The sequence below is a fragment of the Ruditapes philippinarum genome, unplaced genomic scaffold (assembly GCF_026571515.1).
Source record: "Ruditapes philippinarum isolate M1 unplaced genomic scaffold, ASM2657151v2 ctg8469_1_1_1_1, whole genome shotgun sequence".
In the NCBI taxonomy this organism is placed as follows: domain Eukaryota; kingdom Metazoa; phylum Mollusca; class Bivalvia; order Venerida; family Veneridae; genus Ruditapes; species Ruditapes philippinarum.
Genome location: NW_026856227.1, coordinates 1,528 through 29,381, shown reverse-complemented (window position 1 = coordinate 29,381; position 27,854 = coordinate 1,528). Strand labels below are relative to the sequence as shown.

Below are 27,854 nucleotides of genomic sequence, written 5' to 3'. Positions count from 1 at the left end.
AGGCGAGGTATTTTGAGGGCTTATCCAGATGTTAATGCACGAAAAGAGGTGCATAAGTCTTGCATAAAAGTAACGTTCAATGAAATTGAAATCGTGAATTCGTGAAGTTGTAATAGTGAATGCATTAAGATGAAATCGTGAATTCATGAAGTTGAAATATTGAATTCGTGACGTTGAAATCGTGAATTCGTGAAATTGATATCGGAAATTCGTGGAGATGATATCGGGAATTCATGAAGTTGAAATGTCCCTACCGGTCTTAATAGTATTCCCTCTGTTAATGTATACCTGCCAGCGTATTTTGTATGCATGACTGATTGTTACACGGTTGACACATACATGTAATTATGACATCGATATTTTTGATGTTTGCCATTTTGGCCCACTAGTAAATGATAATACTTTTATTTCTGTTATTAACCACACTTATGTTTACTTCTACAATTAAAACTTCGTTTCCAATTTTGGGAAATTCGTGTTAATGCCTTTAAAGTTTGAAAGCAAGTTAGATACTTATTACCTCCATAAATTAACACTGAATGTGACATTATTTGTCATGGAGGTAGCAAAATGTAAACCAAGTAGTATTTTGACTTCCATACCAAATACTAAAGGACTTTAAATGGTATGACTCCCAGGAAGCAAAGAAACAAACTATGATTCAGGTAACTGACTAATTATAATGAGTAAATTTTGAGAATTGTAAACAAAACACTAAATATAAAAACATTTGAGAAAAAAAGCATTTCTGGGGCATAGCGTGCCTTTAGATGAGTCAAGTATGATAAAAACAATTGTAACAAAACACGATCATATTCGAAGTATTTGTTTAAAACATTTTAAATAATTACTTATCATTATAACCATTCTCAGCGTTTTTTTTTATAAATATTTATTTTGATTATTGTCTTGTAAACATTTGTTGACATGTAAGCCTTATTGTATTGAAATGAAAATGTCTGTAAATGTTTATTTTTAGTGTTTCGGGTTCACCGTATCTTTTACCAAGCATAGTTGCGTAAGTATTACATGTAATATGTTCGCTTGATTTGGCAATTATATTGTACCATTTTCCTTGTATAATCATTTAACATGCATTCTGTTATTATGCAAAAGATAACTACCTGTCAACATGAACAGTAACCTTTTTGTAAGGAATGGGAATTATCTTCATTTATAAGAAATGCGATTTTCTTCAATTTTTCAAAATCAAACTTTTCCACCATACGCAGAATGGGAGATTTCACACAAGGGTGGATTTCCCTCGCAACGATGGAGGTTTTTAACACATTAATTTTGAAGTTTATATCTATTGATAATGTTTTCTTTTCAGTCCTAAAACAAAAATCTAAACCATTAAATGCAACAAATAAATTGATGAACATGAATTAAGTACTCTAAATGCAGGTATAAAATATTCTTCATTGATTATCATTTATCATATATTTTAGGTTATTGGCCTCACGAAGCTGTTATAGATACAAAGAAGGGTCGTACTATACGTGCACTGGTATTTTTCGGTGGGTATGTTCAAACAGGTTAGTACACAACGCATTTTATTCTGATGTCGGTAAGAGAAAAATGTTTATTTAAACGCACGCACAGACACGCGCACACGCGCATAGGAACATAAGCTAAAATGAAATTAGTTTTGATGTTTCATATAATGTTTGGCGAGATCTAAAACGTGTAATTTGCTTTTCTATGTGATTTTACACTTAAGTGACATGTACAGAATCAAATCAGTAATTTAACATGCAATGTATGTTTTGTATATAATACTTCAGTTTTGCATGTAGGTTTCTATGATTAAGAGAGATAAGAACATCATTTTTTATAGGAAAATACGGCAAAAGATTTGTTGCGATGGGTACTCAGGATCGACATGCTCTGAACGTATGTTTCTTTTTTTGAAAACTATATATTGGTAGTTGCTATATCAAAGAAAGTACTATTCAAAACCTGTTTATCGTCATTTAGAAATACAAACTATTAAATAAAGGTTTCTGCATTTAAGAAATGGTCCACAATGTTACATTTAAACTGAATGAAAAAAAAAAAGAAATCAAATACCAACGCTTAATTTTCACGTTGTAATTTAAAGTAGAATATGTTGACTATATTAAATGAAAATAATATATATTGCATCTGGAAAATGATAACTGATGCAGTAACTGTAACATCAGCTTAAACAATATTATAATTATTAATGTTACCGTAAAGAATGTTTCATTTTTTTATTATAATTTTTACTAAAAAAATTCATCAAAATGTTTAATATACCAATTAAAGGTAGCAAAAGTACGGAGCCCTTTTAAGACGACATTTTCTACACCCCCGAGACTTAATTCGTTTATACGACATATTAATTCGTTTTTACGAAACATTAATTCCTTTTTACGAAATATTAATTCGTAATCACGAAATAAAAATTTCGTAATTACGAAATATTTATTCGGTTTTACGAAATATGAATTCGTTTTTACGAAATATTATTTCGTAATTACGAAATATTTATTCATAAAAACGCAATGTAATAAATATTATTCTTTTTCTACGAAATATTGTTTTGTAATAACGAAATATTAATTCGCTTATACGATATATTATTTCGTTATTACGAAATATCAATTCGTTTTTATGAAATATTATTACGAATTAATAGTTTGTTTTTACCTTATAAATCCTGTGCTTCAACGGAATCAAAATATTCACAATAGCCTCTTTCTTTTCGCCTCAGTGACTTGATACCTATGACATTTACTATTTTTATAGTTAGCGCTTTTAAGATCGCACATAAATTTAGAGGAAATATATTGTAAGTGAAAATCTGGAAGCCAGTCCCTTTAACTTTTACTAATGTGTATGATAAAAGAAAGTTTTACTATTATAGTCATATGTTTTTTGGAGAAAAAAAAAAAAAAACACGTCAGAAAATATTGATTGCCTCAGAAATTAAAACATTTTGATTTTTTGCCAGCTGTTGGAAAAGAGGATGTTTTGGATTGAAAATGACTTCTCATTCAAAAACCCTAATCACTCCAATATAATAACTTGAGAGCCATTAGACTTATAATCGTTATATTTGATGGCAATGCTGATCCAGACTTGTAAATGACCACTTTTGATTGTGATGTTATGTCAATCTCACAATGACCTTCAATTAAACACTATGTCATTACTGAATGAATGTATCGTGACTGTTCATGGTATCTAGAAAACGAATCAATATTTCGTAAAAACCAATTATTATTTCGTAATTACGAATTACTATTTCGTTAAAACGATTTAATATTTCGTGAAAACGAATTAATACTTCGTAATAACGAATCAATATTACGTGCATGCGATTCCCAAACACAATTAGGTAGGATTGTAAGATGAGATTGCGTTGTATCAAATATTAGAAATGCATATTACATACAAAACATGTTTCGGTTACAAATATATACATAAAATTGAAATGACGTCATCCTGAGCGCACAATTTTATTTAGAATTATCGCCGGAATGCGATTTGTCTTTCAATGGGGTTGGGACGGGAAGGGGTAAATAGGGCTGGTGTACGGCAAAATGCAAGAAAGGCGCTATAAGATGACGTCGATTCGGGCGTTTAAAAATGCGGATAACGATGACATAATTCCGTCGTTACGATTTAAATTACTATGCTATTATAAGAGGAAAGAAACGGATGAGTTGACATTAATATCCAAGAAAAATTGATGAATTGAGGAAAACATCTTTCAAACATGGCACAATATGCAAGAACAAATATCTGACATGTGTTTGCCATTTAGATCAGAATATGTAGCTGTCCTTCTAGTAGCCCGCCAATATGACAGATATTCAAAAACACTAAGTAAATTGTAACAAAATACAGTTGGAAACCTGATCATCTATTCTACAAAAAAGATACATAGGGAATTGCAATCTAAACAATCAGTTAATATATGTTGATATTTATAATTTCCAATTATACTGATGTGTTTATTTGCACTATTTCATTACATATCAACAAGCAGTTTACATTTATATAGTAGTGATACTTCATTTGAGACCTTTATTTGAGACCTTTCTCAAATTAGATATTTTTCGGCAGCGTCCTTTTTGTTGTCTTAAATATTTTACAGCAAAATGCTATAAGGGATATGGTGCAAACACTTGCAGTATACATTATAGTGGATATGTTAAACATAAAGACGGTACAGTAGTACGTAGTAGCGGGGGGAGATGTGTCAGACCATCTACATGTGTCAACTGTAATAAAGGGTACTACCCCGTGAAATCGTCTGGCGGATATTGCACAGGTTTTGCAATCAAATTGTTTTTTTTTTAAATAATTTAAACAAGAAACTATAAAGCTTAAGATAGACAAATATGCTTCTTAACTTTTGCCATCCCCGGGAGATGCTTTGGTAGTTTAGCACGGATGAGGGTAGTCTAGTGCTGGTGAACCTCTCCAGGAACGATGGTTAGGAAACTACCCGCCTATATGACTGAAATACTGTTGGAAAAAGGCGTAAAATAAAACAAACAAACAAACAAAACTTTTGCCATTTTAGTAAACAAAATGTTGTTTATGCGTCATACATATTTAAGAAAAAAGGCAGCTAATAACAATTATATTGTGAAGGATAATAAACGTAAATATATTTTTTAACTCCAAATTAATTTCTATATTAAAATAATGATTGTTTATACAAAACAGCATGCTATCGCCCAAATAGTTGCAACCTCCCAGTATGCTCAACAAGCAGCGATTATGTCTGTGAATATTGTGTCGGAGAATATAACAGAGAAAAACCTGGCTACAATGTTTATACCGGCCAACCAGATGATACGAAATGTCAAAGTAAGTAACGTCAATAAATATGTGTAAAGTATGTTACATGAATAATTGACAAAATATATCAAACATAACAACTAAATGTAAACTGAGTGTGAATTGAGAAGTCTCTAAATGTGTCATCAACAAGATTTTATGTAATAAAAGCCTCATATATATTCTAATACTGTTAAATTTAATAAGATTATCCCTAAAGTTGAATTATTATAAGTTTTTTATTTGCAATAATTCACTTTTGGTGGTGTTTGAAAATAACTCACCTGAGGTCCAAAGGCCTAACATCATATAGTCGGAAATTCTTATATTAAATGAGGCATTTCAAATGAAAAATAGACAAAAAGTAAGTAAAGTAAGAAAAGTCATACTCAGAATTATATTGAAATACTATTTATGTGCAATTCTTAGCCTGATTAAAAGCGTTTATAAGTATATACTTTTTCATTTCGGTTGTTTTGCACATTTAAAATGACTTTTCTGGAAAATCGGTTATATAACGAATAAATTTTACACAAGTCAAGACATACATAAAATGTACAAAATGACGAAAACAAATAGCTCCAATACCCCTATGTCAAAACTAAGAGTATTCCATTTAAGGAACACCGATACTATTATTATCATTATTAAGGCATTTTTCCAGCTTTAGTGGTAAAGGAAAGCCTCTGATGCACTCCGTGCATAATTTCAGACACGGAAGGTCATAAGTTAGCCCGAACATAAAAGAACTCATGATCCTTGGCGGCATGTGTGACCATATCGATGCGAGTGGGTCATTGGTCCAAAATAAGGGCCTTAAACTACTCGCTCACGTTTTCAACAGTCAATAGAAAAACATCTGGAAACAAAATGCTCCCTCGGAAACATTAATCACAATAAAATTACAAGAGCATCGCAGACTCGGTTTGATTGAGTCTGTACACGAGGGATAATGAATACGTGCAACATCCCTCACGCCCCTAGCACCAGCTTGAGCGGTACTCAATTCTCAACACTTAATAGTGCTGGCATCAATGATCCCGAAGGACCAGAAAAATATAAAAACACTGAAGGTACCTTCTCTTCAAATCCAGGACATATTTACGTACACAATCCTTTACGAGTTTTAGGGTTTAAATCAAACAAAAATAATTGTTATTTTCTAGGGGCCTGCTCGTGGGAGAAAGGTGCAAGGTGCTTTCCAGGCACATGTGTTGCTAATATGACTTTGGAAACAGACTGCCAATGTGCTCAAGGTTTTGGAGACAAATTAAATGACTGTGCAACAGGTATGCATTTGTAAACAAAATTATAAATACAACTAAATCATTATACTTATACTTGTTTTGGTTGTATATATTAGTTTAAATGATGTTCGTAATAATAAATTCACAATACTATCTGTCACGAACTTCTATATTAATAGATGTCCTACAATGAATAAATCACTTAATGCCTAAATGCATTTTTTTGTTTTCCAGCAACTACGGAAAAGTTACCAACCATAAAGAAAATGCATTATAATTTATCAGGCCAATCAATTAATACACAATCGATTATCCTCGATAAGACACTGGGAATAAAATTATTTTGGACAAAAAACACTAATTTGACGAAAGTTTCATTTCAAGTCTTGGCGTATTATAAGGCCGAAATTGACACGAAAAATATGCCAAATTACATTACAAGCTATCATATTGGAATAGAAGAACTTCAGATTGTGTCAACATTAACAAGGGGTAAGTGCAAGTGCTTTAAATTTGATATACAGATGTACTTTGATTTTCATTCAGCAACGTTTTAAATCATGACACCACAGTTCGTTATAAATAATTACTACACATTTATCTGTATATTATTCTAATAAAATACAAAGAAGTCCTTAACATAGAGTGCAAAGCTTTACGTCTTGTGTTTTGAAACATATGCTGGTAGCCTCAATTCCACTTCCGCCACTACATCTAAAAGCTATTCGAAGTACTTTAGACACACATTCACTGTACTGTATCATATAAATATTAGCAAATAAAAACAAATATGTTTTTGTGGTTTTATTTGGTAGGACCAACAGAGTAAAGTAATTGATACTTCCCATGATAAATCATTACTTACTTTTAATTCTATTTTGCATTTTGCTGGATATATTGTATTGAAATAGAAAGTAAAGATTGCGATAGTGTCGTTCCTTATTCTCTTTTATTTATCTAGCTTAATTTGCTTTTCTAACTACAACTATAAGTTCCGATCCTGTGCATTATATGGCCAGTCAATTAGTCAAGAAGTGTAATTAGACAGGACATGTATGTAATGTCTCGAATCCTTGTATTAACAGACCACTCGGAATTTACATAGGCGCGGTGGAAATGTTTTCCGCAGTCGAGTATCTTTTTCAACATACAGTATCATTTTGAGAAACTGCGTGATATTATCATGCAGTAGTTTATTGAGTTTATCAATTAAGTAAGTAATTGCATCATTTAAAGTGCTTTCGAAAGGTTTAGTGCACAATAAGTCGTTTGTGTTACTACGTATCGTTTTGCAACAAACATCTATAACGTAGATAGAACACAGTTGCATGATCGACTAATATTATCATTTGAATGTTCAGGTTCAGATAGAGCAGTGTGGACACTGGACGCTGGTTGTAAAAACTTTGATGAAAATTGTGAGGTTAACTTTAAAGATCAGGAGATTAGTGATATTAACGAATGGAAAACCACATTAGACAATGGTACATTCACACACAGAGACAGGTGTGTTTAACTTATTACTATTCATTACCTATGTGTAAGCATCACAGAGAGATATTATATCTGCAATGATTGGTTAAGTGACTGAAGTATCAAGCTTTATAATTATAGTACAGACATGTCATGTTTATTTAAGGAATTCTCGTTTTGTCAACACAAATAGAATAATTTTCAAAGGTATTATTATTTATTTGACATATCCTTTGCATTTGAGCAAAGTGTATATTGTAAATATCATTGAAAATGTAACGCGTTTGATATCATGATAAATGTATATGTCCTTTCAGAATTTGCTTTGCTGTATCTGCCAAAAATGGCGGGAAAGTGATATATGAAAATAGAAGTTCGTTTAATGCCCCGTATCAAGAAGGACATTATTCTCTAAACGGAATATCGACATCTGAAATTCTTGTTCTTGTTTTTGATGAAGAACTACCATTTCATTGCCTTGAATACAGTAATAACTGCTCTACGGATGCACTAAAAGCTGATGATTTTGTTACAGAGGTGTCAAAATTTTTAACAAGTATTTTCTAAAAGAAACGTCACTTCAAAGTTTCTTTAGTATATTTAGTGAATTTAGGAAATGTCAAAGTTGTAAACATATTTCATTATTGATATATGTAACATAATATTTTGATATCATCGAATAAATGTGATTCACAACCTTCAAAGGCTGACATGATATAATTTTGACATAAACCGCAGCTTACGGCTGCCAAGAAAAATGTGTAATAATAGCTTTTATCAAAATATATCGAGGTAAACGTCGGTGCAATTATTTACGAACACACATAATATAAAAACATAATAATCATGGAATTATAAGGGTTGTGTTTTGCCAGCTAGGTTTCTATTTGATCCGATCGATCCACAATTTAGGCCTGACGATTCGCGAATAGTACCGGAATCATCTTATTGTTCTCATACTAAAATAACAATGTAATTTAATAAAATAATAATTTAGATAACATTTAGATTACATATAAAGAATTAATTCTAAATATTTCTGATAACAGCAATTTATGATGGAAGTTTAGCTGAAATGTATCATTTGTCATGTAAGAATGTATACAGATTAATGTATGTATGTTTTTATTTTTTTCCAGCAAAATGTGACAGTTTATTGGTCAGGATGGTACGATACAGATTCCAAAATTCACAAATTCGAATTTAATATCTACTATCTAGAATCAACAGAAAACGGTCCTCTTAAGTATCGACATATGCTACCAGCAAAACTCATTGGCGCTGATCAGGTCTGTATGAATGTGGTCATTACATGTTTTCTAAGAGCTTGCTCCTTCAGTTGTTATCTAGTATAGTTTCCCAACAAAGCGCTTACAACGATAATGCTTGATTATAAAATACATTTATTCCTAAAATTTCAAATAATTTCTATCCTATATAACAATTCAATTTCATTAATTTAATTCTGTGAAACACAGTTCAAGCAAAAATATTTAAACGCCAGATTCTACAATGTATCTATTTATGGTATGGCAAACATGTCAATAAGTAGTTCATTAAAAAATATATTTTCAAAAACATTGTAAAATAGATCACCTAGACACCTTGCTTTGTAGAATTCGGCTGAATTGAAATTGGAAGAACCAGGACCATATTCCATAGAAATGATTGTGCATGACCGTGCAAATAATATCAAAGTTGCAAGAAGAATTATCATGTATGATAATGCATCAGTTGTTGAACTTGTTGACAAAAAAAGTTGCAGAATTATTCAAGTTCCTCATGATAACGGGTGGATTAATAAAGTCAGCGACCAAATAGTTGTTGTCTGGACTGGACGATTCCGTAACTTAAGGCATTATAAAAAAGGATGGCTGAACGAAGTTCAAGATTCGGAAAACGTCACCAGTGTCCTTGATGATTTAAAAGAAAGATCAAATAGAACCATAGACAAAGTACCAAATCTTTACGGTGAATAGTTAATGTACCTTTTTGACAAACCAACCTAAATTAAAATACAATAAATGAAGACATTTTTATTGATAATGTAATGTTAATTTGAATACAATTCTGATTGTCTTTGTATCACTTGCATTTAAAATCATTATTGATAATTTTGTCTATTAATAGGAATTGTACGATTTGAAATTGCAAGCACAATAGAGTTATCTGGCACGGTAGACTACAACATGTTTCAACGTGTTCCTGAGGAATATTTTTTAATGGAGAAAATGGTTTACAGTGATATGCATTTCGTTGATGGCAAGAGGGTGACGTACACTATTCGAGGAGTGGACGTATTTGGAGAATTTGCAGAAGATCAAACTTCATTCATGATAGATCTTTCTCCGCCTGTTATAGAAAATATGTGGCTACGAAAGGGGAATATTGTCAATATCAGCATGCATAACACGCTTGATCTGTCTCAGCTTATGTAAATGCTTAGTTATTCTTTGATTCAATAAATCAACTAAATTTCCATAAAACATTTATTAGCAGCAGCAAACAGTATGATATTAGCTTTGTTTTGACGATTTGTACAAGTTAATGTACAGATAAAATTATCTTTTAGATAATAGAAATAAATGTTAAAGATTAAATTTCTTTGACTAATCGGTTAATTATACATGTAATTATTATTTCGAAGACTGGTTCAGTTTATTTAATAAATAAAATACACAAACGCAGACAGTAAATATAAGAATGGTGGTATAATAGGTAAACATTTATAGGTAGCTATGTCAGAGTACATCTTATTAATTAATTTAAGGATTGAATGGGAAACTCTTGATCTACATAGCGGAATAAGCGAAGTGTCTTGGAAAATATTTGAAAATATGACAAGTCATGATGTCATTTATAAGCAATCGTACGAACAGCCGCACGGTAAAGCAAAGGTAATTCATTTATTTATTTTATTTATACAAATCTCTGCATGGTAACATGTATTTATCAGATACACTTATGATTAGTACAATAGAACAATTCTCGTAAATATAATTGAATTGAAAATGTAATGTACAAATGTTTTAACAAAAAGTATAAAAAGTATCAACAGTTTTAGTACTTAAAATACAATCTAGGGTACAAATACTCTTTAAAAAAATAAAACAATTATGATGATTAACCTCTGCTTTTTCATGTTAATATATAAACAGGTCTTTTACTTCAAAGAAGTACACTCAGTCCTATTTTTACAGACTTTAATCGAATGTAGGCGAAAATACAGATTTCATGCAGGAGGACCTAATTGTTACTGTACGCCATATAACGGATGTTTTAACAAACATTTTCAAGTTATTCCACCAAAACCAAGATTGCTTAAAGATGTAGTTTTCAACAAAGTAGTTGGAAAGCATGACAAAGACTACTTTATAGAAGTTACTGCCAAGAACAATGCTGGACTTGTATCGGTTCTACAAAAAAGGGTATATAAATGACGGAATAATCTTGTACACTCATATGTGTACTATGTATGATGTTTAAGTAATATTATAATATTTTTTTCCAAATTATCTTTAGCTTATTAAGCCAGAGTCAATAAACGGTTAAGTATTAAAGAAAAGGGCTTGATGCCCAAGTCTTTAAGTCATACGTTGGCATTCTATTAAAGGTTTCTCTAGCAAACCATGTGAGTGCTTACCAGTCTTCAAATAATAATATTTAGAAAGTTAAACATTACCCAGATGTTTTTGTCTATCAATTAATATTGAAGGACAAACTGGAAGTTACAGCAACATTAAGTTTAAGATGTAGAGCCGTTTAAATGTGAAGGTAACGCTTAATCTATATGCTTGGTATTCTGTAATTGCAACAATGTGCTTGACACATGGTAGTTATCTAAGACACTTAGACAATTTTAATTTTCAGATTACTATTGATATATCACCTCCATCAGAAGGACATGTGTATGATGGCAAACCTGGAGATCCCGAAATGGACTTTCAATCAACTTTACAACTAACCGGACATTGGAGCGGATTCTTTGATGTAGAAATTAGTATTTGGTTCTATACCTATGGTTTTAGCGAACGCTGCTTGAGAGAAGACGAACTTGACATACAAGCTCCCGGGAATTGGAGAGTACAAAATATTTTTTTTAATATACCTTAGTTTAGAGTATAGATATTTATGACATATAGATATTGACAATTAGCAAATGAATTTATATGAATTGCTTAAGTGAAACAAAATTGACCACAGCCTGCCTTCCTCCTAAGTTATTAAAGAAACAATATTAACACATTACATAATTGAATAGGATATTGTACAGTCTTACTTGAAATTTATATTTAATTTAACATTTAATATTTTTTGGACTGACGTTGATTTTGATTGACTATGTCGTTACATATGTCATATAAAAAAATCAGTTAGGGAACTGTCAAGTTAATATATAATTGAATGTAATATCGAAAGGTACAATGGACATATAATAATTGGGCGAAGTCGGAAGCACCTGGACATGGTAAATATTATATCACAGTGAGCGCATATAACTACGCCATGGGGCAGAGCAGGCCAGTTTGCTCAAATGGTGTAACCATTGATACAACACCTGCATTGATATCAGAAATCGTAGTCGAAAACGCAGTGATTGCAAGCCGTCTTTTAAAAGATATTGACACAGAAAAGGTGTATTTTCTGAACAGAAATAGAGAGCTTAAAGAAGTAAGGGAATCAATCGAAGCATGCAGGTATTGTATATTTGATATGTGTCCTTAGGGCATCTTAAAGATCTTCAAGTAATGGTCATACATATTTACAGTTTGATAAAATGTTGAACATTCGTTATTTGTAAAATTAATGCATTTATAAATATAACTTCACCAAGAACAAGGAAATATCTTTAAAACCCCTTTTTGTTTAATTTTTTAAATGAATAGAAACCTGGCATTGTCCGTGCCTCACAAGACGATAGTCCTCATACCTCACAAAAGGCGCCCTGATGGAACTAAGGCAATATTAACAGTTCACTCGGACTGTAATAACTTGCAGAAAGCAGGATCAGATCTGATATCATATCTGACTACTGACTCTTCGGTAAAACATTTACATTTTCTATTTTCAGTGAATCTGTTTTTATATATAATCCTAAAATAATAGCGAAAATATTTACTTATCATGCTATGTCATACGTACCAGCAATAATGTGAGTTAAACATATGTCCAAAACCCTTATAAAAATTATAAAATAGTTTTATGAAAGATCTACGTGTATTTTATTTTAGCTTGCCTGAGCATCGTGCTCATAGCGAGATTTTGTGACCTCCTCCCTCCGTCGTCGTGTGTCGTCAACAATTTCTTACGAAACCCCAAGCTGGTTCAAATTATAGCACTTGGGTAAAATTTTGCGACTGTCTAAAAGGAAGGGTAGGGGGGTGGGGGTGGTAATACATTTTTCTCATAAACATATAGTCAAAAATTCTCTGAAACGACAGAGGCCAAAGCCGAAAAATGTGGCATGAAACATCGTCTAGAGGACCTCTATCAAAGTCGTTCAAAATATCAGTTACATTCGTCTTGGATATGTGCTTGCCTGAATATTGACATAATGACCTCTTTTCGTGTCATTTGATCTACAGTTATGATGTATGGACCATTTATACAGATATTAAATTTAACTTTGATATCAGATAACCTACATTTTGATCGAGTGACCAACTTTTTAAAATTTTAACGTAATTGTATGAACTTTTGACCAAACACACAGATTCTGGTGTAAAATTTCAACCTAAAACCAAAGGACCTAAAATTGACCTAGTGACTTTGATGTCTGTGAACAACTATACAATTTGAACCAAGTGCTTATTTTGACATGTACAACTGAAATTTTGTAGCAGCTGACCTAGTTGCTATGAATATTAGACCATGTACAGTTGTAGAACTGAAATCTTATATAAGATGACCTTAATAGTGACCTTACTTTATCTTTCGTGGTGTACAGCTATGAAATTTTCAAACTAAAAAATAAAAATGTAATTTGCATGAAGTCAAGTGAGCAACATCTTCAAATTCTTGTTATAAACAATATCTTTCACTGCTTTTACAAAATAACAGTCTGTCCTCAGACAAGCGCTTTTGGACCAATGGTCCACGTATAAAAATTATGAACTTTTATTTAAATTACCCATTAAACGTTTAAAAGGAATAGGATCCCAGACATGCACATTTTCAAATCAATTACCTGAATATTGCGATTAGGATAAACGCCAAAGCAAGCTACGTATTGTTAAATATCCCTCCTAACCACAAGCATTTGCTTAACATACCTGATTTTATCAAGATATTGAACTGACCGCATAAATGTATCGGTTGATTTATTTTTTGATAAAATGGAGATAATTTTAAATTTGCATTGCATTATTAAAACAATATAATAAAAGTGCAGTTTACTTACCATTAACTATTTATGAATTAATATACATGCAGAACAGTTTTTACATGTTAAGGAATTGATTAAAATCGAAATCATTTGTAGCTAAAGATTTCATGGAATGTTACATACGGTGCCGGTGGGGTACACAGTTATGAAGTTGGAATTGCGTCTGAATATTCGATACTTCCAGATGTTATGGAATTTACATCATCAAACAATCAGCAGCAAATTAGTTTGACTGACAGTGCTATTTTCAACCGGACATCATTTTACGTTGTTATTAAGACTGTTACAAAAACTTCAATCACTAACAAACAGGTATTTCCTCAAAGCATTTTATAACTTATCTAATTCTTGATATAGTGGGGCGGGAAATTGAGAAAATAATGCAAATCGTGATACAAGCATGAAACGTTCATGAAATCATCTTTAGACCCAGTAGATTTCAAAAATGAAGTGGGCCTAAAAATATCTCTGCTCATTCAAGATGGCCGCCATTTTCAAAATGGCCGCCATATACATTTGACGTGCATACTAGCTCATTCATTTCATTTTTTGTACACACCTGAAACTAACACCAAAAGCATGCATATAGTTTCTCCTTTTCAAAAAATATAAATCTTACAAATTTTCTCTTTCAACCCTCTTCCAAATCCAAGATGGCGTCCAATATGGCTCGATTTTGTGCAAAACTGTTATATCATTTTTATAGTATAATTTGTTGCACAAATTATGTTTATTATGATATAAAAGTGTTTTAACATATCAGAGATAATCAAATTATTTGTTAATCACAATAAAAGTAAATATTTTAAAAGTTTTTAAAATATCTTTAAAAAGATCAAGATTTTTTTTTCAATTTTTGCATATTTTTCAAATTTGATTTTCTAAATCAATGTGCAAAGTTAAAAAAAAGTTACTTTTTGTCTTAAACTGTATTTGACATTCCATTTATATCATGTGTTAATTGTAAAAATGTGAAAAAAACATTAAATCTGAAGTTTTTATATTTTGTGAATGTGGGTGGGGTAATTTTATACGATAATTGTAATAGACAAAACAACAGAAATTATACATAGTTATATTCATTCTATTTGTATCCGGTTGCACTTAAAGAAACATGCCCAATATCTAGTTTCATTTTTTTTACACGAAATGACTTTGCTAACCATATTCATATATGAGTCCATATAAACTTAGCGACCTCTGGTGTTAGGGGTAAATTTTGACCATATTGTTCATGTTTTATCAAATATTTTTAGAGTATTATAACATTATGATGATCCATGATTAATGTCTATGCGTCAGGCACTTTAGGTTTAGATAAAACAGATTAACTGCAGTAGTCTTTGTAAATTAAGTGATACCGATTGCAAAACCATTTTAGATTGCAGTAGCATCATACAAGTTTATGCATTTTATATCATGCTTCATCCAAAATATCTCTTAGTTCAAGTCATTGTAGTTTAACACCAGATGTTTTTATGTGTTTTCTTATACAAGTTTATAAACCCAGGTGGCTCTATGAGCATGATTCATTTAATATTTTAATAAAGGCAGGGTGAGGCTACATGCTAAGTACCTGTGCTGTGTGCATTTAGATTTTTGAGAAGAAAAAATGTGCATGTATCCTAAATGTTCCAAAAATGTTAAATGTAACCTAAAAAGAGGTCTTCTTTACTTGGCAAGGTAGTATGTTGACTATCTAAGATCTAGGCATTGTAGTTTGTTTGTTTTTTTTGTTTTTTTTTAAATAACAACAATAAAAAAATTCAATATGATTCCCTACACAAGTCTTTAATAACTGTGTTCCTCATGAGGGCCTTTAAATCATGCTCCTGTAGCTTTCCCTGTCACTTAAATTATATTGACTTATAATGTTAAAATTCTTCTCCGAAACTATAGTGCACAGAGAAGAAAAATATCGTATAAAATTATATCATTTCATTGTGATGCTATATAAAGATTTTGAACTATTGGCATAGGGTCAAAATCACATAGTTTACATGGACTCTTATTTGAATATAGTTATATGAGGCTTTATGAGCCTTCTTGTGTCAAAAAGGTTCTGAGAGGCTAGTTATTGGGCGTTTTTCTTTTCAAATAGTTTATAAATCATGACTGTATTTGGTGAAAAAAGATACTCCTTTTTAAATATTTTTTTTAAAAATTTACCCGCTTTTTCTTTTATTAAAAAATTTTATAGCCCTTTTTCTAGGTTTATCTTTAGGTTAAGGGGGATCCTTTTTGGGGTTTTAAAACTATTTCTCTTTTGTTTAAATTGGGGGAAAATTAAAGTTTTTGCATAAAATTTAAAGGGGTTTTTATTTTTCCCAAATCAAAAAGCTTATGTTTTTGGGGGGGTCAAACGGTTTTATTAATTTTAATCTTTCACCACACAAAATTTTAATTATGTTTTGTTTATAAAAGCCCGCCTTTAATTTTTGTATTTTTTGAAAAATTGCCCAATGTTTTAAACAAAATTTTTAAAATAAGAAAGGGAAAAATTTACTTCTTCCAAATTTTTTAACCTTTGGTTTTCCCAAAAAAATGTCCCAAAAAAAATTATTTTTTTTGGAATTCATTCTATTACAAACTTTTAGCAAGACTAAATTGTGCAGGAAATAATTGTATTCATATATAGACAACATTTCTTTCAGGTCCGGGCATGATTTTATCTAACATACTGTTCGTTGATGAATATTCAGTCTTCTTTCTGTACAATTATCAAATTATATTAAGAATATTGAAACAACTTATATCATGCAAACACATTTTATAACTGAATGTAAACATATGATTGTATCTGCATGTATTGATATTTTAGCACACCCTCAAGTCCGTAACTTGGAAGACAAAATTACCTTAATACAATAAAGCACTTTTACAGTGAATATTTGCATAAGAATTCATTTAAAAAACGTTATTTTGTATTACAATTGCCGGATAAACATACCCCACCCACTTTGAATAAGTATAAAACTTTCACATTTTAGGTTTTTTTTTTTTACAATTATACAATAAAACATAGTGTTGATTGAATATCAAATACACTATAAGAAACTATGTAACTTTCGGAATTCTGTACAAAGACCTAGAAAATATGCAAAAAATGGCACTTTTTTCTTTGATATTTTTAAAGACTTTTTTGTACAAAAAACTAAAAACAATTGACTAACAATGTGCTTAACCTAAAATTTAATTTTTTTTTCTAATATGTTTCACAATTTTATATGGAAATAAGCATACTTTGTGCAAGTAATTACACTACAAAATATATTTATCAGTTTTGAATAAAATTGGCAGCCATATTGGACGCCATATTGGATTCTGAATAAGTATGCACTCAAAATAGCTTAAAAGTTAAAATTTTTGAAAAGGATAAACTATATGAATAATTTGGTGTAAGTTTCATGTCTGTACAAAAAATTGGAATGAATGAACTATTATATACATTTGTATGGCGGCCATCTTGAAAATGGCGGTCATCTTGAATGAGCAGAGATATTTTTGGCACTTCTTTTTTGAAATCTACATGGTCTAAAGATGATTTCCTGAGAGTTTCATGCTTGTATCACAATTTGCACTATTTTGACAGCAGAGACCTTATTTCCCGCCCCACTAATAAATATCTATACTGATATAGATTTAGATATAGAATAAATAAACGACACTTTATCATAGGATAACAATTTCAAATTAAAATGTCTCATTTCATTCTATAGGTTATAGGTCCGTTTGTGTATGATTCACAAAAGCCAGAATTTGACGGGAAATTGATTTTGACCGTTGAGTACACCAAAAATGACACAAATGTAATTGCACACTGGAACAAAAATGGATTTACAAACCATGGTGATGTTGACGGACTGTCCTTTGAAGTTGCAATAGGTATTAGACATGCAAAACTTAAACAAAATAAAAATACAGATCAACACAAGCATATGATCATGTTTTTATAAAGGGTACTATCCTTTTTGTGTTATTGCGTCTTTAAGATGTTGTCAAAACAATCAGCAATAATTAATACAAAGGTCTCGTGTGAACTTGAAAATCAATATATTACAGCCACCTGAATATGTTTCTACCACCAAGATAGTTGCAAACTTTACTTCCATTTAATTGTGCCCTTAACATTTTGAAATCATTTCATAAGGTAGTAACAAGCCATACATTCTACCTATAAATGTCTCGCGCTATTTCCACTATTTCTTGATCAGTTAACGAACAATTTATTAAAGAAAGTCTAAACAGCCCTGACATATATGATGTCAGATCAGAAAAAAATTGTCATTGTAATAGAAGTTCTCTGAGCAATTTTTAAAAAAATTAATCGATTCTTACAATATTTTGTACTGGACAAAATTGCGAACTGAGTAAACACAATTTTTAAAGACTGAACTTAATTTTGAAAAGTGAAATTTTAGATTATTTTGTTGTAATAAAACCCCACCTTCAACATCCCAAGATTTACCCCATATAAATTTTTTTTTTTTGCCCTAGATATCCCAAATTTTTTTTTAAAAATTTATATCACCAAAGGGGTTTATCGAAAAATGCTCAAAATATTTCTTCCATACAGAAAAACTATCAATCGGAGGGGAAAATGTAAATTTCCAAAATAATCCCCCCACATGTACGCGATTTTATTGAACCATTTACAAAGGCACCTTACACAGGGAACAAGTTTTTATGTTTCCCTCAAAGCTGAAAAATTTTCTGGTATGGGGATGTGATTGGATTCCCCGAGAATGTTAAAAAACGTTGGGGGGACTTGCTTCAAAGGGACCTTTTTTCAAGGGTATCGATGGGCTCAAAAATTTTTTTTGTTTTCATGCATGGGATTTGTTTTGCTTATTTCATCAAATAAAATATAAAAATTTTTATTCAAAATGTATATAGGAGGATATTACTTCTTTAACATTTGAAACATGTCAAAAATGGCTTGTCTAACAAGATCAAATGTCTTTAGCCTTGTAAATACTATAATGCTACATTCAAAATAGGACATTTCTTAGCAAAAGGATGGGCAAAAGCAAAACAAAACAAAACCACACAGTTTTGGGAACACTCTGTCTACAAGTTTTTCGGATTTTTGCCTTATATTTTGTACAACTGCATTAACTATTGAAAATATATTTGAACAAACAACTTAGAGTGCAGTTATTGTGACCGGAGCTTTAGTGACTTCATGGCCACAAATTTACGCCATGAATACTGTGAATATCGAATATATTTCGTAAAAAAATCAATATAAATTTTACTTCAGTTTGTTGATATCGACGATATCGACTTCCAGACAACAAAATCTCAGTTACAGAGCAGATGGTCCGGATTTGAACACCCTTTCAATGAAATAATCAAGTTTACAGTTTGTGTGTCAGAAAGTATAAGCAAAGAGTATATAGTTTGTGCAAAAAGTGATCAGACGAACATGCACAAGTTTACTCATCTTGAACTAGAGCCATACAAGGTATATTACATTTTCATGTTAAATTGTTTAGAATTCTATAACAAACGAAACGTACAACAGACAGTAGTAATTAGTTCACCTATGTCGAAAATAATAATATTTTAATATGAAAATATGTATTGAATTAAATACATCTATGAAATAACTAAATTACGAATTATAATGTCTCGTGTTAGACCTACTACCAGACTGTAATTGCCGAAACTGAAGCAGGGAGTGTAAGCAGTGTTTCTGATGGGGTGACTGTAGTAGTCGTTGGCGATCTGATTAGGGGAATAAGCGTGCTTGATGGCCCATTGTGTAGTACCTCTGTTAACAGTATGATCTTTTATTTCATTTCTTTGAAATGCTGTCGTTTCAATTAAGTTTATTTTTGTTTTGTCCGGAAAACAATTCAATTGCACTATTATAACATCTTTATACAATGATAATAGCTAAATAATTCAGTTTGTTCAGCGTGTTTTGTCCTTCAGTGTGAATTTACAGTTATCCTATTTGGCTGGACATTGTACATGTTGTAAGGTACATAGGTTTGTAATCGATGCCCTCTTATGTTTAACTTTTTATTGTTTCACATAAGAAAAAGAGTAAAACATCAACTGTTTTGATTTTCAGATGTCAGCTCTTCATCGCCAGTTAAACATGAGGTAATTGCTTTTGATTTTTTCAAGATCTTCTTAACTACTTTTCAACACTTAATATCCTGGTGACATTTTTGAGGCGAATTATTATCTAAAACAGTCATTAATTAATGAATTAATAACATGAATAAGTACTTATTTGGTTTTATCTTTGACCATTTGGGTTTCTTCGGGTGGTTGTTGCTTCAGATCTATAAATACTTCCCTTCTTTGTTTAAACATTAGTGTCATTTTAAGGACTTTAGTACGAAATGCTATAGACACATTTAACCATTTCAAAACAAATTCCTTAATTGACTGCTTTGATTCTACATACAGGTCAAGAGTAGAGTATGTTTAAAAGATGTTGACTTTCAATTGTCAACTAACGTGTTACAAGCTCACTGGACAATTCCATACTGGAGAAAACACATTTTAAAAGATATATTCTGGGTAGTCGAGAAAAAGGATCGATATTACGGTAAAATAATAGACTTACATATACAACATTTCAAATATAAAACACAAATATATAAGTTTATTTCTGGCCAAATCCAAACCGCACACAATTATATCTTGGGAATGCAGCAAGGAACACAGACACAACGCTCAAACCCACTTGGCCAAATGATAGATTTTATGACTCAGTTTTCAGAGGTGGTATTTAAAGTAACGACTGTAGTAGGTATATGCTTATGTATACATAAGACACCTACTCTACGTAAAGTCATGAGTTATTGTTTGATTTTATTAACCTGTCAATTCCATACTGATTATACGGTCAATGCACAGAATATATTAATATTCGATAAATGTTCGGTAAATTCCGTGAGATGTGCGCAGTAAGATGTGATAAAATTCATCTTGTTATTTTGAATTAGTTACACTGACCGTTATAGTGCAATAGGGTAAACCACTGGTATATTTTATCTGAATGTTCAACGTGTTGTAGGATCGAGACAGAGTATGTCCAGTATTTTTTTATTCATAACTATTTTCAACATGTTTTTTTAAGTTATGGCTGTTCCGTTTTTAATATGTTTTGCACCTTTTTGTTAATACTATACATTTGTATATATAAACAATTTTTAAGAATTAATACTGAAAATTCATTCCGATTAAAATCAAGAAATGTAATTATACAATATGAAATGTGACAATTCAGTGTTTCTTAGTTGTTCATATCCGTGTAGACAAATTGCAAGCGCTTGACCATTTTCATTAAATATACTTTAAAAATAAAGAAAGAATAAGTCTAAAAAGAATGTCAAAAAAGGGGATCGAACTCGGACCTTCTCATGCATTAGGTAATCACTTAACCGACTGTGCTATTGCGGATGTTACAAGAACCTAAATTAATCTAGTGGGAGTTTTCCAAACGTAAGTGATACACTTCATATTAATTCTCGTAAAATAAACGGAAAAAACCGAAGTGGGATCGAATATGTAAATGAGTGCTATAATATATTCATAATTGACAGGTCAATAAAATCAGACTATACAATGACACAACGTCTTTGTTTACTAGTTTTTATTGTTGAGATCATTTAGAATTTTTATACAGTATTATAATTTGTGGTCAAGTAAAAGAACGAAGATTAACGAGAAATGTGAAATACAATAAACGCAGCCCCAAACGTTAGATATAACTAACAAATGGTATTTAACCATTGGAATAATGTTTTTGAAAATAAGTTTTACGTGTTTCATTTTTGCAATTTCCCATAAACATTAAAATTACGAGATATCTAACTTTTTTTTGCAAATTCTGAAATAGAATAATTATAATGTATGCCCCTCTCCGAAGTTGTTAAACACGTACTCAATTGACATAATGGGATGATTGTCAGTGTTCTTATCGTATAAATTGCACTTGGGTTTTCCTTACTTAATTGATTGTTATAACGGTGTCTCACCATTGATTTTTTCTAGTGCCCTTTCCTTACTTTGTTGGTAGCTTTTCTCGATTCGATGTCGGTGGATTGGTGTTGCCGCGGATTGCTAAGAGCTGCATTCATTAAATGCCGCCTTTCATTGTTGATTTCTGATGTCATATTTTTACTCGCCAATGCTACTTAAATTTGGTATAATGATTGGTCATGACTAGTTAATGAGATTGTTTGTGATGACTAGTACTTGACCCGTGTATATTAATGGATCAGTCGGTTGAAGTTTAATGTCACAACGGTCTTGACCATAGAGACCATAGATACCCTGACGGTCAATAACTACCTAACTCGTAGGTTGGTCATACCTACTTGATAAGGTATTGAGTTTCTGGTCAGTCTGTTAAAAGAAAACATCACTGTTACTTTTAACTTACAAAATTCAGTCACCAAAGAATGTTATGGCCTTAGATTTGGCATGGAGGTTAGACATGACTAGTAGATGAATCGTGTTGATTATTCTAGTCAAGACTAGTTAGCTACCGTAATGGGAGCAATCATGTTTTGCTATATAACACTTTTATTTCCCTTAGTTAGCAGTATACTATTATAATATATTATTTATAATCCAACATTTTCAATTTAGTGTTAACCATTTACTATGTCACGATTTACATAATTTATTTTTTAAGACAAATGGAAAGCCCTGAGTGAATATCAACCTATGAATGCAACCACTACACATTTACATGCAAGTGATTTGACGTTATTTGCCGGGAGAAGATATCGGGTATCGTTAAAGTTTTGTGCTGGCAAATTTTGTTTCAAGCCTGTGCAAAGTGACGGTGTATTTGTTGTGCCAAATGACCCCAAAACAGGAAAACTGTCAGTAACTGCAAACAGAACACAGGTAATAATAAGAACAATGAAAACGAAACGATTTGCAAATGTTTGGGTATATTTTCAAGCCGTTATTCATTTCCTGTAGCTTAAAGGTCCATTCCTCGCTTGGAATGATTTTATTTCCCTTTAAAAAGCTTAGTTTGCTTTTTATTTTTGGTGTACTTTTACAATTTGCAAACAATATCATATTCGCCAATTTATGGAACCATTTGGCTTTTTTTACATTGTAAAAGTTCTTTAGTTTTTTGTATAAAAGTCAAATTACATTTACATTTACCATTTTTATGACTAATAATTTCACATTTAGCACTTCTTTAAACTGATAACAAATATCTAACATGTTCTTAAAATATAATGAACAAGATCAACAAGGAAAGGCGGACTTCAACGACAGCAACCCCTTAAATTATAAGGATAATTATTAATTATCATTAATTATTAAAACAATATAATTTCTTCATTCTTTCGAAGGAAGTAAGCGTCACGATAAATAAAAAAAAATTGAAGCAAAATATGCCTTTTAAATAATATTGTCTAAGCATATGTTAACCAAACAAAGTTTTGATTTTATAGATTGAAATCACCCTGGAACGATTTGTGGATTCTGATATTGAAAGTGTTGACAAAGCAAGAGATGTCCTAAGTCACTATGAATGGGCGTTAGCAGATAAATCTTTTTCGAACCATTATCTAACGGAATGGAAACGTTTACCACCACCTCATTCTCAAAACGATAAGTTGGTTAGAAACTAAGAATATTATTATCCCCTCCCGATTCCAAAGATATTGTTTTGGCGTTGTCCTTACGTCCGAATTTTGTTGCCGTGCTAGTTCTCTGCTACTAATGGCTGGAATTCAACGAAACTTTATGGGAACATTCAAAATTAATGGGAGATGCGCAAATCACTGCCTTGTTTTTGGTCAGACCCTTTTACACAGTCATGGCCCTTGATTAGTTATGCAGTATGCATATAGTGCAATAATCGTTAATTATCTGCAAGTACTGGAATTCAACATAACTTCACGGGAACGTTCAATACTAAAAGCAGATGTGCATATCTTCAAAATCAATGCGGAACGTTGGTGGCTATACCCGGGTGTCCGTTCACCTTGTTCCGGTCTGAATCTTAAACTCGGAGTTCGGCCGTTGATTATAGTTATGCAGTATGCATAAAGAGCAACTACTGACTGGGATCGAACGAAACTTTATGGGGACCTTCAATACGAAGAGGACATGCGCATATCGTCGCCTTATTGTGGTCAGAACCGTTAACTTAGAGTTATGGCCCTTGAATTTTTATGAAGTATGTATATAGAGCAATAATCGTTTCCGCGCTACTTCTCTGCAACTACTGGCTGGAATTCAATAAAACTTTATGGGAACCTTCAATACCAAGAGTAGATTTGCATATCGTTGCCTTCTTCCAATCAGACTCTTTATCCCAGAGTAATGGCACTTGATTATAGTTATGCAGTATACATATAGAGAAATAATCATTTCCGCGTAACTTCTTAGCCATTACTGGCTAAAATTCAACGGAACTTTATGGGAACCTTTAATACCAAGAGGAGATGCGCATATCGTCGCCTTGTTCGGTCAGACCCTTCAAGAGAGAGTGATAGAGAGAGAGAGAGTTATGGCCCTTCATAAGTTGTGCAGTTTGCCCATATTTCAATATTGCTATTTCTCTTTAACTGCAAGTTTGATTTAAAGAAGACTTTGTGAGAACCATCAATATGTAAAGGAAATTTGAATGCCATGATAAATTTATGTATAGTAGCCTCCAGTTGTTGTATTAGTAATAATCAGTACTCGGCGAGGGACATAAATTCAACGAATTTGCTTGTTTTCATTTATATAACAATTAATTATCATAAATATGGACTAGTGTTGTTAATATTTTAGCGCATATGATTATCTTTACATTTACTTAACGTAAAACGTGTCCATTGCTGAATAATACAGGTCCTTGACTTCAAATCGCTTGCCCGCATGGCTATGGGTTCGAATCCCGACAATGTCTTTGGATTCCTACATGCGGAGAAGCTTACAGAACGTCGGTGGCTCTACCCGGGTGTCTGTTCGTGTCTAAAATAATGCACGAAGGTGCACCAAACTTGTTTATTCATCATTTGAGTTGGAAAGTCGCCATATGTCATATGCTGTGTTGGTGCGATGTAAAAAAAAAAACAATTAACAAAATTCTTTAATGTTTATTGTTTAACACAGTTAACATTGTAAAAACACTTAAACTTGCAATTTATTGCAACTATTTATTTAACTGTCAACAGATGCATTATACAATTGATACAAAAGACAGTGAAATATTCAACACTTGTGTTGCATTAGCGATTAAAGGATACACAGTTACTGGTCTTTCGTCAGTGGTGACATCTGAAATACAAAATTACCCTGGCCGCGAAAAATGCACGGAAAGCTTAGTCGTTGATGCTGTCGGAGACCCATTGACAAATGGTAAAACTACGCTTATAAACTGCTTAAAGATCCTGTATGTTGTATGTTGTATAACACACTGAAGTGAAATTACATATATGTATATAATTATGCTTATAAAACAATTTTCAAACATCAAAGAAAATATTTTTACATTGAAATATATGCATTCATTTCTTATCGAAAAAATTGACTTAGACTTTATAGAAAATATATTTTTACCTCCCTTTATTTACACGAAATGTTAAATTCGGTTATATCTTATAAATAATGCTCTTTGAAACTTACAAAATTGATCAGTTTTAATTTGAGCATCATATTTATGATACAAAACCATAAAAAAGATATAAGATGTCAAAAGAAAACTCATATAATGTAGAATTATTTGATTGCTTTATTCTATTAATATGAATGTATGATGTAAAAATACATATTTGATATAAGTTTTGTAACCAGAACTATGGTTTGCATTTAGCGCAAAACATATCAAAATCAGGTTGAGATTTTGAATTTGGTATCAATTTTATTGATCACTTCAATTCTATTATTTCTTCTTTAAATTCAATTACAAAGATATACACCAAATATTCTATTTCGTGTATGATTAAACGTTATTTGTTTTAAATCAAGATTCAGTAAACGAAGGTACAGGTATCATCCTTTCCGAGAATGGTATCTGGAATGAAATAGACAAAGACTACACACCTTACAGCAACATACTGTCTGCTGTGTGGCCAACTTTAAGGTAATATTTTTCTTACTTATATTAATTTTGTTTCAAACAATTGCTAAAAGACTTGTCTTAATGTAACGAATGATGCATCAATGATTTTTGACGAGACGTTGATCGAGTATGATGGCTTTTTCAGCTCGATTATTACAATCACTTACATGGTACAAACTTACTGTAATTGATATGTCATGAGACTTGGTGGCAGCATCTCAAATTTGACAAGATTGCACAAGCCTGATTCAGTCAGACGAATAACAAATATATGAATATAAATAACTAAATGCTATAATATATTCTAATTTCAAATAAGTTACTATTCAACCATAAGCATGTGTTTTCGTAGACGTTATCTATTCCAAAAAGGTGTTTCTTCAAAGGAATTGGTCATAATTGGAAGGACTGTACAACCGTAAGTACGCTATAACAACAAACCTCAGGATTTATTGTATATAAATGTTCTTAGTAAAATGTAAAAAAAAAACATAATCAGATAGTTATGTTAGCTGATTTGTACTATTTTGTATAAGCGTGCATAATTGATCAATTATTTGATAATACTTATGGAAGTCACGAATTCACTAAAACCTTTACATGCCCATGTATTTTTACTTTTAACAGATATACACAGTACCAATGGATTGTTTTAATTACAAAAGGCCACAATTCAAGTGTACTCAGTGATCGTATTTTGCGATTCGATTGGAATAAATCATGTGATTATCCGGATGTCGTTAAATGTGGAGAAACTAGTATGTATCCCTCTACTTGGATCCGCTGTTGCCATGAACCACTTATATTGATTACTTGCTTATGGCGTTAAAATATCATCACCTTCGGCATAAATCCGTTTTGTCCTCTTCTGAAGAAAAGGCATACCTTTCTTAAATAGCGTTTAAGTAATGGATAAGGGCAAATAAGATTCTTATCACGTGACGAAAGTGGTTGAAAGTGGTTGATGATTTGAAATAGAAATAGCAAACGGATATACAGGCGTCACTTGTCTTTTCATACATACTACTTAATCACTATTACGTAACTGATGGCAAAGAGACATATTAAGATGAATATTGTCGGCCAATTAAAACCATTTCTGAAACCTTAACAAAACCATAAATTTATTGCTGCATTGCTATTTAGAACAGACTATGGACGATTTTTGAGCTTCAAGTGATAGTTTGCCCATTTTACACTGTCACATTGTATAAATTAAAATAAATCACTTTATGCTAACACCTACCTATTCCCAGAAAGGTCTTTTCGTCATCACGTTTGTCACGAGTCTATTTAATCACATAATTGGCGTCTGTTTTTTTTTTAGTTTTAATGTATTAATGTGACCTTTGTGTAAGTTAGTTATTTCTTTCCAGGCATTTTTGGTGTAATGACTGTTTTTATCAGTATAGTTAATTTCTACATTTAGATAATATTAGTTCCGTTATACTTTTTTTTAAAGCCATGCATTACCTGATATTTCAGCAAATGAGTTCGTAAATGTAAAGTTTGAAAAAGGGGAGCTAATACATGGTACCCGATATGCCATTTGCATTCATCACACTCAACGTAGTTTCGAAGGAAAGATCCAGCATGTTATTAACCAATGTAGTGATGGTATAACTGTCGACTTATCTCCACCTCTAACTGCCGATGTAATGGATAGGAACAACAGAAAGTCATCAAAAAAGCTTTCAGGTATAAAAATATAAACGGGTTGCTTCCCGCGAGTATTTCTACCACAATACAATAAAAGCATGTATATATCAGGCACTTTTGTCATCAACAGCATTAATGCTTACAATTTCATTGCTCAAAAATACTATACATTTAATTTAAATAAGTATGTGAAAACACATACCTTTATTATACA

The 27,854-nt window shown here is 31.5% G+C and overlaps 2 protein-coding genes and 1 long non-coding RNA gene across 3 annotated transcripts; all 3 read left to right on the top strand.

The window, feature by feature from the left end:
• The first annotated feature begins 1,132 nt into the window (after nt 1-1,132).
• On the top strand, nt 1,133-17,882 carry LOC132745866 (uncharacterized). The gene is made up of 17 exons (XM_060734867.1): nt 1,133-1,139; nt 1,452-1,538; nt 4,708-4,851; nt 5,988-6,110; nt 6,303-6,560; nt 7,430-7,574; nt 7,859-8,078; nt 8,681-8,830; nt 9,158-9,512; nt 9,672-9,975; nt 10,312-10,438; nt 10,742-10,969; nt 11,412-11,624; nt 11,961-12,238; nt 12,428-12,584; nt 14,023-14,238; nt 17,646-17,882. The coding sequence occupies exons 1-17, from the start codon at nt 1,133-1,135 to the stop codon at nt 17,880-17,882; spliced, it is 3,249 nt and encodes a 1,082-aa protein (XP_060590850.1).
• A 1,226-nt stretch (nt 17,883-19,108) lies between these two features.
• On the top strand, nt 19,109-23,555 carry LOC132745864 (uncharacterized). Its single transcript, XM_060734866.1, has 6 exons — nt 19,109-19,393; nt 19,570-19,711; nt 20,009-20,040; nt 20,353-20,494; nt 22,592-22,809; nt 23,376-23,555. The coding sequence occupies exons 1-6, from the start codon at nt 19,355-19,357 to the stop codon at nt 23,553-23,555; spliced, it is 753 nt and encodes a 250-aa protein (XP_060590849.1). The 5' UTR covers nt 19,109-19,354.
• A 1,556-nt stretch (nt 23,556-25,111) lies between these two features.
• LOC132745862 (uncharacterized) lies at nt 25,112-27,625 on the top strand. The gene is made up of 4 exons (XR_009627911.1): nt 25,112-25,278; nt 25,888-26,002; nt 26,609-26,739; nt 27,467-27,625. It is a non-coding gene; the product is annotated as an uncharacterized LOC132745862 (long non-coding RNA).
• Nucleotides 27,626-27,854: the final 229 nt, after the last annotated feature.

Bases quoted from the DNA above. Each gene is read 5' to 3' on its own strand.
- LOC132745866 (XM_060734867.1), top strand. The intron at 7,575-7,858 runs GTGTGTTTAACT...ATGTCCTTTCAG, and splicing joins ACATTCACACACAGAGACAG to AATTTGCTTTGCTGTATCTG. The intron at 10,439-10,741 runs GTAATTCATTTA...CTATTTTTACAG, and splicing joins AGCCGCACGGTAAAGCAAAG to ACTTTAATCGAATGTAGGCG.
- LOC132745864 (XM_060734866.1), top strand. From the start codon at position 19,355: ATGCACAAGTTTACTCATCTTGAACTAGAGCCATACAAG. The intron at 19,712-20,008 runs GTATGATCTTTT...TTTGATTTTCAG, and splicing joins GTGTAGTACCTCTGTTAACA to ATGTCAGCTCTTCATCGCCA. The intron at 22,810-23,375 runs GTAATAATAAGA...TTGATTTTATAG, and splicing joins TAACTGCAAACAGAACACAG to ATTGAAATCACCCTGGAACG.